This window comes from Fulmarus glacialis, unplaced genomic scaffold (assembly GCF_000690835.1).
Source record: "Fulmarus glacialis isolate BGI_N327 unplaced genomic scaffold, ASM69083v1 scaffold41653, whole genome shotgun sequence".
NCBI classification, from domain to species: domain Eukaryota; kingdom Metazoa; phylum Chordata; class Aves; order Procellariiformes; family Procellariidae; genus Fulmarus; species Fulmarus glacialis.
Genome location: NW_009204368.1, coordinates 10970 through 27961, shown reverse-complemented (window position 1 = coordinate 27961; position 16992 = coordinate 10970). Strand labels below are relative to the sequence as shown.

Sequence of the window (16992 nt, the reverse complement as noted above, 5' to 3'; positions counted from 1 at the left end):
AATGTAGTAAATCAATTGTTTTCATACACAAATAAAATATTTTGAAAACCAACAGTAGATGCCTGTTTGGCTCCATGCAATGTGTATAAGCAAGGTACAATTCCTACAGGAATTATAATCAACAAAGGCTTAAATATTAATGTTATAGCTTGATGAAACTAATGGGAACTTCCATTTTTTTAAGTGGAAGTTAACAGTACTTTTCCAACTTCTGTACAAAGCATTCATTCTGTGAAAACTTCCTGTATATGTTCCATCTTTCTGGAAGCAGTTATATGGAAACTAACTAATGATATCATATCATACAGAATAATAGTGATAATTCTCTATTCCAATAAAATAAATAGTGTCTGTTATTGTTGTCACCCTTTAATTTAACAACTTTTCCTGATAACTTTTCTTTATATAGAAACTTGGAAATATGCTGAATAGTAACAGAAGATGACTTTTAAGATCTGTCTGAGATTTGTTGCTGTATAGCTGTATAGAAAGAAGGGGATATTGTCTCCATGTTCCTTCTGCTAAACTTAATTTGATGTATATCTGACTTATAATGGACTAGAAATCTAGAAATCACTTACTGCAGTTTGGTTCACATTGTGGAGCAGCCTCAGAGTGTTCTGGATTCTTTTTCGGGAAGATGTGCTCCAGGAGCACATCGGTGCACCCCAACCACTACTTTGTATTCAGCACTTAGGACTAGAAGAGAGGTAGTCCAAAGTAAACACTCTGCTATGGTTGTCAGGTCTTCAACACCAGCTGGTTTGCTCTAGAGATCCACTCTTACTGTGCTTTACTGCTTGTCAGTGCAGGCATGGCCAGACTCACTCATAGTAATGGCCATGTTTGACCAGTTCCTGTTTCTGAATCCATATTTTTAAAAAGAGCCTATGAATACAGATGAATATTGGGGAGTACAGTATAAGAAGTATGCAATACATCAAAGAAGTTTTTAGAGCTGGTTATTACAAAAGGAATTTGGGAATTTGGAAATGCTCAGAGAGCTTTAGGTTTTGCCTACAACTGCCAAGTGAAATAAAGTTATGAAGTGGCTTACTGCTAGTCTTTCCAGATAGTTTGGGAAAGGGCTGATTTGTGTAGCCTGAGCTTCTTTTGGATGGCTTAAGTAAACCTCAGTGGCATCATAAAGTAGTGAAACAACATTATAGTTCTGTATTGATATCCGTTAATCACTCTGATTTTTGAGAATTGGATTGTAACAGTAAATACCTAACAGTATTTGTTCTAAGCAAGTTGCTTCTTTTTGCATAAATTGGTTTTCTATTAAATAATTTACTAAGAACTGTCTTTTTTTTTTTTTCCTTAGGACATTCATTAGCTGAAAAAGTAGCTTGTACACCTGCAAGAGGAGATCCACTGCAATGGCTACGTGCTCTCAAACATTTAGAATCAGCACTGAAGCTTTCCAGAGCATCTGCAACAAAAAAATTAGATATGGAAGCTGAACTTCTTTTTCAAATAGGTAAATAAAACCCTGTTTGTACAACATGATTGCCTTCCTAGGCAATATGTTATGCATGTGGCTTCTCTTAAAATGGAGACATTTTACTGTAAAAATAGAACAGATTTGGATATTTCTCACCCTGTCTAGCTGCAGATCTCTCTCCTATGTTTAGTATCACACCAGCATAGTTCAGCATGCATTACGCAACAAATAATTTCAAAACTGCAGTAGAACTTCTCCCACCTCTATGTTATCAGGGATCAAAGGGTGTAGCCAATGAGATTAAGGACACTGTAGAAAGCTAATTAGCTTCTTTGCATCAGTCTGAACTAAAGAAGATTAGAGGCTCAGAAAATATTTCTAAATGATTTAACAAAGCTAATGAATTTCGCAGTGTTTGCACGCATTTGGATTTTAGTGGCATTATATTTTGCACCAGGAGGTGTTGGTTTGTTAGGATCCCAACCAGAAAGGCACTCAGACTCTGTAAAGTATCTTTTAAAATGCCATTTATTGGAGTTAACACTATAAAGAAAAAGAGGATAGTGTAAATAATCTTACGTCCCTTCAGATGCTGAGAACCCCAAGTTGTGCAGTATTGAATGGGCTTCCAATCAGGATGTAGCACAACACGCAGATCCTGTCTGTGGAAAGGTTGCCTCATTTTGGTCTTTTGAGCTGTTAGAGGATTTTCTTAAAAGAAAACAATTCTATTCTTCATTTCTACTGTCAAACAAAAAGCATATTCACATAAGAACTTCTTGCTGCATTTTTACAGAAAGGGCAGGTGGTGTACTGAGAAGATGCTGCCAACAGGCTCTTCTGTAACAGCTAGCTGGCTATATTTATCCTGTGGCTAAGGGATGTGCACAGCACAACACAGGCCTGAAGGCCACGCTGTATGTGCAGCACAGCGCAGCACAGAACAGGCCTGTGCCTGTGCATTAACCCCTCCATGTACAATGGTCTTCTAGTTAGGATCACTACACGTTAGGAGTCATTATGATTCCAAAGTTTGATTATTTTAGCTACTCTATGAAGTAATTTGCTATACAAGCATTGTGCATTACATTTTAAACAAACTGGAAAAGATTTTGCTTATCAGGAAGAGAATAGATAATGCACTATGTTGTTCAACTTTCTTGGACGGAAAAACAGGTTGGGTCTTGCAGGAAAAAAAAAAAATCTTGCAAATCTGCTTTCTATATTTCTTTCTTAGGTAAGGTAGAACTCCAGATAACTGAAGCAGGCAATAACAAGTCATCTCAAGCTGTTGAAACCCTGGTGGAAGCTATAAAACTCAGCCAGCAACATGACCAAAAATTTGAGTAAGAAACTAGCTATATAACTTTCGAAATAATTTTAATCACACATGATTATAGTTTTTTGACAGTTTTCTGAGATTTGGTGTGTGACTTCTATTATAAAGCATCTTTTATGTTTTGGAGAGTTTTCTTCTATTGCACTATAGAAGAGCTACTGTATATTTATTCTCTTATTTAAAAAAAATGCTGAGAACATTTAAAAGCGTATTTTAGAGTATACAAAGTTACAGCTTTCTGTTCTATTTCCAAATTTGTACCCTCTCTGTCAACACCAGGAACAGAGCTATCAATTAAACAGGGGTCTTATTCATATTTCAGAAGATGAGCTGTAGTCTGCCCCCTTCCAGATAATAGAAATCCAGCTTGAAAAGGTTAGCAGCCAGAAACAGTCAAAGAACAGAGGCAAAAGGAGCATAGGAAATGTGTTTGTAACAGATATCAGGACACTGACTTTGGCATTAGTTATCAGCATAGAGGGTGCCTGAAGGGCTGAGCCAAGCAAGCCAATAAATTCTGTCAAGCAGCTCTGATACATTGGACTTCTGGTTTTTTTAGCTTCTTGACCAGTCTTAATGAATAATGTGCCATGTCTGGTTACAGTGTAAAGGCAGCAATTTACCTTGCTTGTTTGGGTATTTTGTTACTTAAGTTAATGAACCAGAACTCTGAACACCGAAGCAGTAGCATAGTAATAAACCTCTACAAGTAGTCAGCATGATGGAAGATAGTACAGAAATGGACTGTGGTGACGTTTTGCAAGTTTAATTTGCTACACTCTTATTTAATTAGCTACCGTCTTTCTGAAAAAATGTACAGCAACATCGACGGACCTTGGCTTTCTTATTTTAGAGAACTAAACATCCCGATCACCTTTATACAAGCCCTCTGATATCTATGGGATCATTTAATTAAAGTTGTTTCTTGATGTCTCAAATCGTTTTTTGTTGGCAAGACTAGAAAGTTAACTAAATTGTCACCAATTAAGTGTAGAACTTGCCATCTTTGCACGTAGTTTGCCCTATCTTGAACTGTACAGCACTCTTTGACTTTTGTATTTTGCTTTACACAAATCTGGAAATTTACCAAAGCTGGAATTTATTGTACTATATAAACAGCCAACTCTGTGCACTATGACTCTGTCCAGCACAGTAACTGCATGAGCAGGAGTTTGTTGCTATGCTTGGGAAAGCTAATTCATAGGGGAGATCTGGAGAGATCTACAGAGCCAGGAGGAACCTGCATAAAAAGACTGTTATAAACCTATAGGGAACAGAAATGTTGGAGAAGTTCTCCAGATATTTTGATTTTCCGCAAGTTGAGGGAAGTAATTCTGCCCTTCTACTCCACTCTGGTGAGACCCCACCTGGAGTACTGCATCCAGCTCTGGAATCCTCAGCACAGGAAAGACATGGACCTGTTGGAGCGGGTCCAGAGGAGGGCCACGAAAATGATCAGAGGGGTGGAACACCTCTCCTATAAGGAAAGGCTGAGAGAGTTGCAGTTGTTTAGCCTGGAGAAGAGAAGGCTCTAGGAAGACCTTATTGCAGCCTTTCAGTACTTAAAGGGGGCTTATAAGAAAGATGAGGACAGACTTTTTAATAGGGCTTGTAGCGGTAGGACAAGGGGGAATGGTTTTAAACTAAAAGAGGGTAGATTCAGACTAGCTATAAGGAAGAAATTTTTTACAATGAGGGTGGTGAAACACTGGAACAGGTTGCCCAGAGAAGTTGTAGATACCCCATCCCTGGAAACATTCAAGGTCAGGTTGGATGGGGCTCTGAGCAACCTGATCTAGCTGAAGATGTCCCTGCCCATGGCAGGGGGGTTGGACTAGATGTCCTTTAAAGGTCCCTTCCAACCCAAACCATTCTATGATTCTATGAGTCTATGATTTTTGCCTGGATTATAATACTACTGTAAAAATAACTGAAAGGAGAAGGAAGTATAGGAGGAGAACAGGAATTGATGAGCACAGTCTGTCTGAAGATATAGAGTATTTTGGTACAGAACTCAGAACTGAGAAGTTTGCTCAGCTGAGCCCAATGGAGAAATGAAAGACTGTTTTGGTCACTGCGGGTATTTTTGCTGATTCTTGTAAGAGTTGGACTGAAGACCCATATCCAAATTCAGCCTCCAACATTTCAGAGAAACCAGGACAATGGATATATGCCTTAACTTGAGGAAGGAAGAGGAACCCATACAGTTTTTGTACAGAAAGATCACTTCCCTTGCAGAACTACAGTTTTCTTACTAAGTATTTGCAATTTATTTATGGAATATTTGTTGCAAATTATATTTGACGTACTCTTAAATCAATGACTTATTTGTTAAGCATATCATAGGGATGTTTTAGACTCACTAAGGCTTTAAAACAGGATCACGTGGCTTTCTGAAAGAAGATACACTTTAAGTACATGATGAGGGCTGGATGAATGATTTATTTGGTGAGGCTGTCTGGCTAGTCTTATCAGGAGTCAGACTGTATCATCGTAATGCTTACTTTGATAGTAACATTGATCTGTGTGTTGTTTCTTACAGGTTAATAAGAAGATCATACCTTGAAATAGCACTATTATATTTGCATTTTGCCACAAATAATGAGGATGTGTCACAGACAGATAAGATGGTGACTTCCAAATCAAACGTATGTTTTCTATCTTTTGGGTAGTGGCCTCTTCAAAGCAGGAAATCCATTTCTGTTAGAACATTGTGCACCTTGCCAGACTATTACTTACAGTGACTTATAAATCATACTGGTACTGAAAATCCTACTAGAAAAATCACACAAAGAAATCATATAGTACAGCAGTAAAATTTTATCTTGTTTGATGTTATTTCTCATGTTTATTGCATTGAAGGGTAAAATTTAAAATATTTTTCTGTATAAAATAGGAAGAAACAGAACCAACAGTGTTTTCATTTCTGATTATGTACTAACTAATTTGTACCTTGCAAAGAAAACATAACATTCAAACCTGTTTTTTAAGTGGTAATATTTATACTTTACCAGATTTCAATTTTTCAGTACGAGTGACAGCATGAGAAATATAAAAGGCTTTAACCATGTTGAAGTGGCTACAAGCCATAGATTCAAAGCATAATGTGTAACATAAGAGAAAAGAGGTAATTAAGATTCCAGAAAATGGAAAATTATAGCAAAACTGTATACAGTACTGACCATAGTATGAGCTGCTGAGAAAATTTTTACAGGAGCAGCCAATTAGTATGCTCTGGAAAATTTTTTTCAATTTTAGCAATTAATCCGTGGATTTACAATCAATGCTGATTTTTACAACTTGTAAATAAAACAGTAATTCTGTAAGTAGGAGGACTTTTTTCTATCTTTAAAATATATTTTACCATAATACTTTTAAAATCCTAATTATGAACTGGTGTATAATTTTAGACCTTTTCTGGAGAACTGTCTTCTTCTCCTGAGGAGGCTCTGAAATCAGAAGGCTACAAAGTACAAGCATGGATTGCAGTAAGAGCAGCTACACAGGTTGGTGCAATATTCTGAAGAGGTAATTTCTTTTTTTTTTAATTTCATCTTATGCTACTTACACAAGCAAACAAGGCAATGCAAACAAGACAATGCAAACAAGGCAAGAATTAAGGTTTCCTGAAATTTCTGGCATGGGTCTTATTTGAGGAAATTAAAATGGACGCTGTCCGAGTAGTGCATTTAATCTCTCTTGGACAGATCTGACTCTGTTTACCTCAACTTTGATTCAGTGCAAATAAAACAGCACACTACCTGATATGTATGCACATGTATTTGACATGTGGGTAGACATCAGTGGCATCCAGGTGAGGATATCTGATTTGAAATCACTTATGTAGTAATTAAGCTGTCAGCAGTAATGATTTATTTAAGTACAGTATGTACCATATGTCAGAGGGAAATAGAATGGGAAATAGAATATTTTCCTGACTTTTAAAAATATAGTATGTTAAGTAATTAATTTTTTGTCATCATCTTTCTAATCTCAGATTTTAAGGTCTATATAAATATTGTAGTGAACTGGTTCTGAATAAAATAAATATTATTTTTAGGTCAGTGAAGCTGTGCTTGCTTCTCAGCTATTAATTGGAATGAAGAGTGTTAAAGAACACAGCATGAAGGATGCAGTGCAACAGAAAATCCCAGAATTTGCTTCCATGGATCTTCTTGCTTCGTATAGAGATTTCTTATCTGGTATTCCTTTATACCTAGCAATTTTAGAACATTAAATAACTAATAAACTATATATGCCATGTAATCTAGTAATACATTTAATATCTAATTTTCATTTATGAAAAATTATAAGTCATATTTGGAAAGTAAAAGCAAAATCCTCATCCTGCATAGCAGTACAAAATACTGCTAGTGGTGTGAGTAGACCTAATGGGTCTTTAAATATCAGCCTGTGCATGTGTTCAATAGGTTAAGAAAAATTGCATTTTTTGCACACTGTGGCTCAGAAAGACAGAGTGCACATAACTGCCATACTTTTAGAAAAACAGATGGACCTTTGTCACTGGACTTCCCCAGACTTCTAGAGTGGGTCTTGGCGCCCCTATCAGTCATCACTGCTTTTTTTTCAAACACTGATTTAGAACAGATTTTTTCCCTAGGTATATTAGCTTTTCCGTGGAGATTTTCAGTTTTTCTTTTGATTTTACAAAGATATGTTGGTGTTGAATAGCTTGTATCTCCCTGCCTGCCCCCCCGCAAAAAAAAAAAAAAACAACCCAAACACCAAAACCAACAAACCCAAACTCTTGCAAAGTTATCTGCCAGGGTACTGTATTCTAAAAGTCAAAGTCAGTATAATAAAAAAATTTTCACTGTCTTTCCAGTCCAATGGATTATCATTTAGAGATGCTTCCATTAGCTTGGTAGAACTTTGCCTTTGCCTAGTTTATTTCCAATTTCTGCATTTATTTTACAGCTAATGGAGTTGATGAAATGGAAGTTTTTGATTTAAAAAAAAAATCAGTGAAACTAGGAATTCTGGGGTAATGGTTGCCAGATGTTATATGAAAACTAAGGCAAAATATCTATATTTATTTTTAAACTGGGAAACATTAATTTAGTTGTAAAATTTTGGTTCAGGGGCTTAATTTCAATCATCCCAAGTGACTGACAAAGATTGAATTGCTCCGCCTGATAGGTGCTGGCAAAGCTGAGCAATGTCTACTTACTGTACAATGTTTAAACATATGTGTTTTGATTGGTTTATGAAAACAAGTGTTGTATGCTAAGACCTTCCATCAATCTGATTGTTTTGTACTAGCTCCATTTGCCTATAATTACAGATCATTTTTTCTTTTAGCAAATGCAGCAGGTGTTTCTCCTGATAGTTCTGTTAGGCAATACAAAGAACAGAAAATGTAGAAAAGCAATAGTAGGCCAAAATATATAAAGGTAAATTGAAATGGAAATGATCAGCACAGCGTACTAAATATTTTCTGTAAAACCATTAGTGAAACACATGGTTTAAGTTTCATCTATAAACAATGTGGCCATTTTAACTAAACTCTGTTTTTACAATTGACAGTGAAATATCAGTGAATGGAGACATTCAGATTTTGCAGAAGCACACATAATTATTTTCTGGAAGTTTACTATTAGGAATTACTGCAACATAATGTTTGTTCAATTTGGAATGAGAAACAGCAGAATTGTGTAGGCTTTTAAGAGAGCCACGTACTAATACAGTGAAAAAAAAAATTACTATAAGCAGTGATATAGTGATAACTGTACGGATATTTTTTTTCCCCTTTTTGCATAACTACAATTTTTAGGCAGCACCAAAAAAAAAAGATTTTTTTAGTCCATAGTCAAGAACACATTTCATTGGTGATGTGCTTAATATCTAAAAGGGACTGGATTGAAGCTAACAGTAAACATTTCAGAGTACCTAACTCTTCTGAATTCAGGTCAATATAACTGGGAAGTTCAACTGCTGTAGTTATGACTGATGACTCCTAGTATTGTTTCCATTTAGTAAATATCTGCTATTGAACAATGTGTAGAAATAATGGTTTTATATTTAAATTCAGAGGGAGAGAAAGCACCTTGCTCTCTACGCCTTTCAGCTTCTTGCAAGGACCAGTCAGATTCCTGGCCATGATCAGAGAAAGAGTTTCCTTACTAGTTCAACTAATATTAAAGCAAAATAGAAAAAAATTTCCTCTTATGAAAAACATAACCAGGTTCACAAGTTACATTTTTAGTTACAGATTAGTCAATTCCAACACAATGCAGAAATAGCTTTTGAATTGCAACCATTCACTTAATGTGTATTGTTGAACTCTTATTGCCTTTGCAGATGGATACAATGTTGTCTCTGAAAGTCCCACAGCTTCTTCTACTGAAAACAAACAAATCATACAAGACAAGCAGAGCCAAAGTGAAGGAACAGAAAGTCTTGTTACCAAGGCCAGCCAGAAGAAAGAGACAATAACATGGGTTCATTTAATTCGTTACCATAGTTATTTAAAAAGACTTTATAACACAAACCTTCTATTTGGTATGAATTTTTTCTTCCTTCTAGAAAACTGCCATAGGTGAGATATTGTTCTTGGGGGCCAACAGTGTCAGATTCTAAGGCCATCATCTGAGATGATAGTCTCATTTTGAGTTCCTTTAAATTGTATAAATGTGAAAAAATCTTCACTGAAATAAAGATTTATGTCAGTTTACAAGTGTTGTAAGTGAAGATATTATTACCTTTTTTCATAATTATTCATAAGCCTTCATGATACCAGGAAAAGCATCCCTCAAAACTTAATTGTTATTACTATATCTGAAGCATTTTTAAAAAATTCGTAATCTATATTTATTTTTAGTTCTAGATACGTCAGACTTAAGCCACATCAGAAATAAATCTGTTCAGTTTGGGGACCTGTTTGTGAGAATTGAGTGTAGTATAAATGGGAAGGCTGAGCATTATTGAATGTGTTTTGACTAAACCCCCAGATGTTATGTACATACTTGGTTTATTTCACTGTAAACAAAAGATGGTAATAGATAGGACCTTTCAAAAAGAGTAAGAATCCATTAATTTCAGGGCCCTAATACCATGCATCTACATCTGATGGCCAGCTGCTGGATGTACAAGTGACAACCTGATAGGTGAGAACAGAACTAGATTGTGCACGTAGGTGCTGCCTAGAGAGAAACCTAGCAACTCTGAAAATAATAATTTCAGAGAGGGTTGGGTTTTTTTCCTTGCAGCACCAAATGAAAGGGAAGTATTCTACCTCACCACAGAACTGTAAGGACAATAAGGTATCTACAAGAGGTGTCAAAATGTGCATTTATATCTCAGCTGTAGTTAGCAATGATGGAGCCTACGGAGCGACTCAGCTGATCAGCCACTAGCTGTCTAAATTAGAGTGTTAAGAGCTCTTAGAGCTTCTTTGGACTGCATTGAATAAATGAGCATTTATGGGTGCTTAAACATCTAGTGAATGTACTGATGCTTACACATCTAAATTGAAGTACCTAAACCTCAAAACTGCACCTCCCATTTTATGCTACTTTATAATGTCTGGCAAGAGCTTGTTTCATTATCAGATCTCCAGTGAAAAATTGCAATACGAATAGCATAACCTATAATAGTAATATTTAAGGATAATCAGTGTAATTGTTGGAAATTAATTTATTTGATATTGAATCAATTTACATATTTTACTATATTTTTAAAATTTATTAATATTGAGTAGCTGAAGAAACTTTACTTTTTAATGGCAAATGACGATGTAATAAAAATCTCTTTTCAAAGCTGCCCCTAACTCAGGACCTGGATCATTTTCTGCAAGAGATGGACACTTTAGTTCTGTTTTTGACACAGGGATTGTTCTACGCATAGCAGAAATGCATTCCTTTCTTAAAAAGCATTTGTTTGAATATTCAATGTGTTGTCTTGAGAATTTCCCAGAAGAGCTACATGATATAGAATTGCCACTTGGTAGGCCAGCTGATTCTTCAAAGGTACTTATTTTCTTTCTGATGTTTCAAAAATATGTATAATACTTGCATTTCCCTCAGATTCTTGCTAGTTCCAATGGTGATATTTCTGAGAGCTCTATAGAAGAATGAAATTCATTATGCAGAGGATCAGTGCAAAATCAAAATCCTGTGCAAGCAATGAAGGACATAGTTAACAAATGCAAATATCCTTGTGTTATTCATGCCCGCAAAAATGATCTCTATCCCATGCCCAGTGTATTTAGACCCCAGAAGATTAAGCAGAATGATATTTAAGAAGATTTCATTATTAGGTAATTAAGGTGGCTGTGTTATTTTGTAGCACTGAGGCTTTTAATCTTGTAGATCTCCATGTTTCATACCAAAAATGTCCTGATGTTTGCTTTGTAATTTGTATGTACAAGCCCCTATATTGTTAATTTGGTCTATAATAAAAACATGATTTTCAAAAAATATGTAATTTATATTTTCTCAAAATTTGTTGAAGGCCTTGTGTGCCAATTTTTTTCAGTGATTATCAGCTGGCTAGAAAATCAATCTTTTCAGATTTCTGGCTTGTGAACAGCCTATTTGAGCTTTTAAATGTAGGCAGCTCAGACTATCTTACTCAGAGAAATCTTGAATTGGTATTCTGGAGTCTATGCTGACTATGGCATATGTATTGAATATTGAGTAGTAAAAGTCTTTGAAGATTCAATGTAAAAATAATTGTCTTCAAAGTTTCTCCATCCCACTTCTCACATTAATAATTATCCTAATACTAAAAAATTAAAATGACAGGTTACTCTCTATGGCTTATTTTTTACCTATTATGTTCAGTATTAGATGGAGACAGGGGAGTCTTGAGGAGTAAGAACTTGTTATCTTATAAAAAAGAATTAAAATACTTTTGTGAAAGTAGCTTTTCTAGAGTTGGTGAACTTCCTGCAGTGTTGGACAGCATATCATTACTCCTTTCCCAACAAGAGCTGACTGTATCACTGAATAAATTGTAAATATATGGTATGTGACATTTATAACAGCCATTGTATATCAAAAATTATTTTACTCTGTCTGCTCTTCTTTTGACATAATTAGTATTACACTGTCCTAGAATAATAAGCTTCAGAGCTCACTGTCATGTTCGTGACAGGTGCAAGCTGCATAATCATGTGTTAGCTTCACTGTTGTAGACAGCTAACAAGCATAAAGCTCTTACTTTTTTTAATTCTAAGCTTCATTGATTTTTATCACAACATTTTTAGAAACTTTAACTATTCAGAAGGCTGTATAAGTTATTTTTAAAAATGTTACTGTAATTTGATACTGGGATTTTTAACAGTACAAATAAATTTTTGAAGGAATAATTTTTATGTACAAGGTTGTTTCGCTTACATGTTTCGCTTCTATTTTTGACTTTTGAAGTTTTTTTCAGCTCTGCTGAACAAAGCATCCAAATTACCTTAAGAAGGCTATAGTTAAAATTGTGTGCCCTGTTACATTTTGCGTGCTTGTTTTATTCCACTCCATGATAGTATGTAGGATTGGAAACACTTAACTAAGACAGTTTGTTGTTTTCAGGCTTTTGACAAAGTTGAATAGATAAATATTTATGTATGTAATTCAGAAACCCTCCAGTTCGACAAGAGCAGTTGTAATATCCTTCCTCAAAAAGATTCAATATGATGTAAATAACAAAAGATGCAGTTCAGTGAAAAAGAAAACATACCACACATTTTAGAAAGAAATATGTATCGTAAAATGGACTTCTAAGAGCTCTAGTTCAGAGGCACAGCATACATTAGGTTGTTCTCACCTTCATATAGGTGTTTTCTCATAATTTTGTTCACCCTCCATGCTAGCAGGATAGTGGGTGATTCATTGCCAAAACTAAAGTCTAAGATCCTGAATGTAGAAGATCCTGAATGTAGAAGATCCTTGCAGTAGATGGGTGATCCATGCACACCTCATGGCATACCATAGATTATGGCCACTGTTATCACTGCCACTGTGTTTAGAGTCTGTGTGGCATGGATCATCCCCAGTTAACTGTCCCATGCCATACTGAAGGCATTTCCACATGCTCGAATGCATGACTTCATCATGCATGACTTCATCTTTATCTTCACTTCTACTGTATTTTGATGCGGGATGGGAACTGGCTTTATGAAGTAAGATTATGTCACTGTGAAAAATCCATCTTCTACTCACCTGGATTTATTGCCCTGTATCGGTCATGAGCTGTATTTTCTGAAAATAAAGTGGGTAAAATTCTCCAGGTTTTTTCAGCAATGAACATTCAAAATTAAAAAAGAACTAACTCCCTAGGCAGCTGTTTTCATTGTCCATGTTTTGGAATCAATGATGGAGACACTAACAACCTTTTCAAATAGCTTCAGCATTCCCCCAAAATGTCACTGTTTGGCCTCCTCTGTTCTTTGCAGATCTGCGTAACACTTTAAAAAGTAGAAATGGTGTGGCGCTGTTCAGCCTTTAAATAAAATATTTTACAATTTTAAAGAAGGCTTTTATTCATGAATAAATGTTGGTTGACAGTATTCCTCCATTGCTTCCATGGTAAATGATGGTCAAACTGTAACTATTTGATGAATAGCCTGCTAATTTTCCATATATATTTTAGTAAATATGACATATAACAAATCCTCACAAATTAAGTGACTGAATTTTCAGTAGGTATCACCCTTAGTTGCACAGCTAATGAGAAAACAAATAGGTAAACATAAATAAAGCATTAGTCTAGCATTCAGATTACTATTTTAATTATCAATATGTATAGCAGACAAATTACTTTGTCAGCACTAAATTTTGTATGGTCAGCATGTCAAATAATATCTTTTAGCAAAAAGCGTTAATGCCATAAGGAAGATAAGCCAAATGTAACGATCATTGTTACTGTAGGTGTCTCTAAGTCAGCCCAGAAGTCCCTTGCATTACCTTTAGAAATGTCTCATCATGTGAACTTTGAAAAGCCTTAACTTGGTAAAATGGACACCTTTTAAAATTACCCATTTATCTAAATAAGCATATATTTGTGCAGGAGTGAAAGTCATACTGATTCTAGTAGACACTAGATTATAACAGATTTTGCATGTTACACTAGAAAAAATACAATTTAAAATTTTGTTTTATATTTCAGATGTCTCTTGAAATTACTGGAATTACATCAAAGATGTCATGTGTGAGAATAGCTTCTCCAGTTTCTGTCATCGCAGAAGCAGACAGTCAGATGGAGAGTAGGGCAGCAAATGCTTCAAATAAGGAAATTAACATTCAGTGGTATATTCCTTCTCTGGCAAAGCCATCAAACTATAAAGAGACTAAGGTATAACTGCACCAAAGTAGTTCCTTAGGTATTGGAACAAATTACGTCTCATTTCCAATGAATATTTGTGTTATGACTGATCAGGTTTTTAACTGAATTATATGTATGCCGATTGGCAAGCTGGACAGCAGGGAGCTATATATTTACTCTGCCACAAACCTGCTATGCCGGAGAAACAGAATGCTCAATAGTTTTTTGGTGGCAGGTCAAAGAAAGACTTTGTTGACCGTATAGAGCTTCCAGGCCATTTGTATTCATGCCTTTTGCAGGTCCTTGATGTCTTTAAGACCTCCACTCTGTTAAGTTTGGTTAGAGCTGACCAATGTATTCAAACAATACTGTTTGGTGGGAGACTGTCAGAAAAGCAAAGATACACATATACAGGGAAAAAGGGATTTTGTAAATTTTGTAAACCCTAAGAAAACAGACTAAACATGAAAGATGAGAGAGATTGGAGGGTTACAGGAAAGCAAGAGACTAGGACATAGAATTTGTTTTATTTTTAAGCAAGGGAACAGCATGTAAGTAAAATTTCTGCTACTGCAATAGAAATCCATGATCTCCAAACTTTTTGGCATAACAGATCAGTGTCAAAATTTCTACTAGACCCTTTTCATCTCTATTAGTAAGCTGATAGAAGCCCTGTGAAGTTAGTGCAAATAATGTACTTTTCAATACAGTTTTGCAGGTTACTTTAGCATGACCTTACAGATCATTAGAGATCCAAAGACAACTCTTGAAAACAACTAATATATGAATGCCATACTCTTGACATTCTCCATATAGTCAAAATATTCAGCTACCACTAGGAAGCATATTTTCAATCATAATAGCAAATTAATTCAGTGAAAGATGAGAATAATTTCATTTTCTTGTGCTCTTATATTGATACAGCTTCATTAGATTGGTGAGTTATATGCACTTCGTGGATTTAAAACTAGTATGATGACAGCCATGCACAAGGCCATATAGTAAATGTAACTAATTACATAGGGCCTTTGGAAATTCAGTAAAAGCTCTCTGTTTAGCCTACCTGAAGTTGGAACTTGGGACATGAGCATAAGTGGGATTGATTGACAGGATCAGGACAAGACTGGGATTTTGATGGTGACTCTATAGGGTATAATTAATTTTCAAACCCGTATAAATTATATCCATAATTAAATTGCTTTAACACATATAAAAACTGAGTGTAGTACAAATCCATATGACGCCACACTTCCCCCTTTTTTGAAAGTCAGTTATCTAAGTCTTCATCAGTACAATGTATTTGATAGTTATTATAATCTAGTGTCACTGAAATAGCTCAGATCTACTATACCATACTGCATTATAGCTTACCTTTTCCATCTCTTTTACAGGTTTTGCTGCTTTATGCTTATAATACAAAGCCTGTCAAGATTAGCAACATCAAGATTTACAGTTCAATGTCTATGTCTTCAGGCCACTTGTGGATTCCGTTGGCTAGGTAAGTAATCACTGACTTTATCCTGTTATTTCATGCTATATTAAAGATCAGTCAACCATTTAGGATGAGAGGAAATAAAGTACAAAATATCAAAGAGCTGTAAGACGCTTTTCAGAGATTTTTCACGATAAAAACTGTAAGATGTACACAGCGTTAAACTCATCCAAACATATGCCTTTTCAGTACATTAGCATTTTAGTTTTGATTCTTAAAGAACTGAATAACACATGCTAATTATATTACACTGGCATACAGCATAAGAAAACGCTAGCAAATCTAAGAAGCAGTCCCAGCAGTTATTCCCATTATCTCACTGGATCAGCTACTTTCTCCATCCCATATTACAACTCTAAGCATGCAAGAATTTTTCTTAGTTGTAGACCTCAGCCCTTCATTTTAGATCCTATGGCATTTTGCATTACTTCTTCCTTGTCATTCATCTAGCCCCAGAATTTTTGGAACTGCTGAGCAGGTGGAGGGGAAGGAATAATGGGCCAAGAGTTGCAGCCCCTGCCACCCAGCTTGTCAGCCCACCTTGTGCTGGTTGGATGAGAAAATCTTAGAGAGGCATACTTAAAACACGTCTTCTTACCATTTTTAATACAAATAGCTAATATATTCCATATTTCCACTTTCTTTAATGGAAAACTTCTTTTTGTAAAATTATGAGATCACTCTTGAAATGAAAGAAAATGTAGAACCTAATCAATATGTAATAAAAGCTAGGTCAGTTTAACTGTAACATAGAAACAACAAACACTGTCGTTTTATAACATCAACAATGAAAAATCCTGTGTTCTTTCAGAATGATTTCTTTACGGGAGAAATTATCTAATCTGAAGCAGCAAGTTGAAATGTTGATGCAAAGTTCTAAAAGCTTGTCTTCAGCTTCAGAACCCATAAGTTTTCTTGAACAAAGTGAAACCTGGAAAATAATTCCTTCAAAAAAATCCAAAATGAATGTTGCAAAAGTGCATCTTGATGAAAAAACAGAAGTAAGTGAGAACAGTTCTGCTCTTAAATATGTCTGACAGTCTTATTTAAGATATCTGTTTTGGGGAAATAAATGACAGGGAACTTGGAAGGCAGACATAAGAGATTAAACCTCCCTCACCCCTTTCAAGAAATATTGAAATATTTTCACTTTTCATTTAATATTTAACTTTTTCTTTTCCTTATATATTGCTTGTCACTTTACAAAAATATCAGGCATCTTCAACCTTCCACTTGAAAATAAAGGCTACATCTTCAGGTACATAGATTTGAAAATTGATGCCTAATTTATAGTAATCTACATCTGAAAATGCTTGGCATAGTGTTAAATTAGCATGGCGATCAACCCAAAAGTGCTTTTTAAAAATCAGTTACATATCTTCAATGCAAAATGGGCAGTGATGGTTTCTGAAATAAGAACCTTCTAATAACACTATT

At 35.2% G+C, this 16992-nt stretch overlaps 1 protein-coding gene across 1 annotated transcript in view; it reads left to right on the top strand.

Moving 5' to 3' along the window:
• CFAP54 (cilia and flagella associated 54) overlaps nucleotides 1-16556 on the top strand; it is a gene marked incomplete at both ends in the record, with an annotated part of 29912 nt that extends 13356 nt beyond the window's left edge. The window contains 7 exons of the mRNA XM_009574963.1: nucleotides 1328-1483; nucleotides 2685-2793; nucleotides 5329-5434; nucleotides 6197-6292; nucleotides 13908-14093; nucleotides 15455-15561; nucleotides 16367-16556. Coding sequence (XP_009573258.1) covers nucleotides 1328-1483; nucleotides 2685-2793; nucleotides 5329-5434; nucleotides 6197-6292; nucleotides 13908-14093; nucleotides 15455-15561; nucleotides 16367-16556 — 950 coding nt within the window. The remainder of the gene's footprint in view (nucleotides 1-1327; nucleotides 1484-2684; nucleotides 2794-5328; nucleotides 5435-6196; nucleotides 6293-13907; nucleotides 14094-15454; nucleotides 15562-16366) is intronic.
• Between the last annotated feature and the right edge of the window lie 436 nt (nucleotides 16557-16992).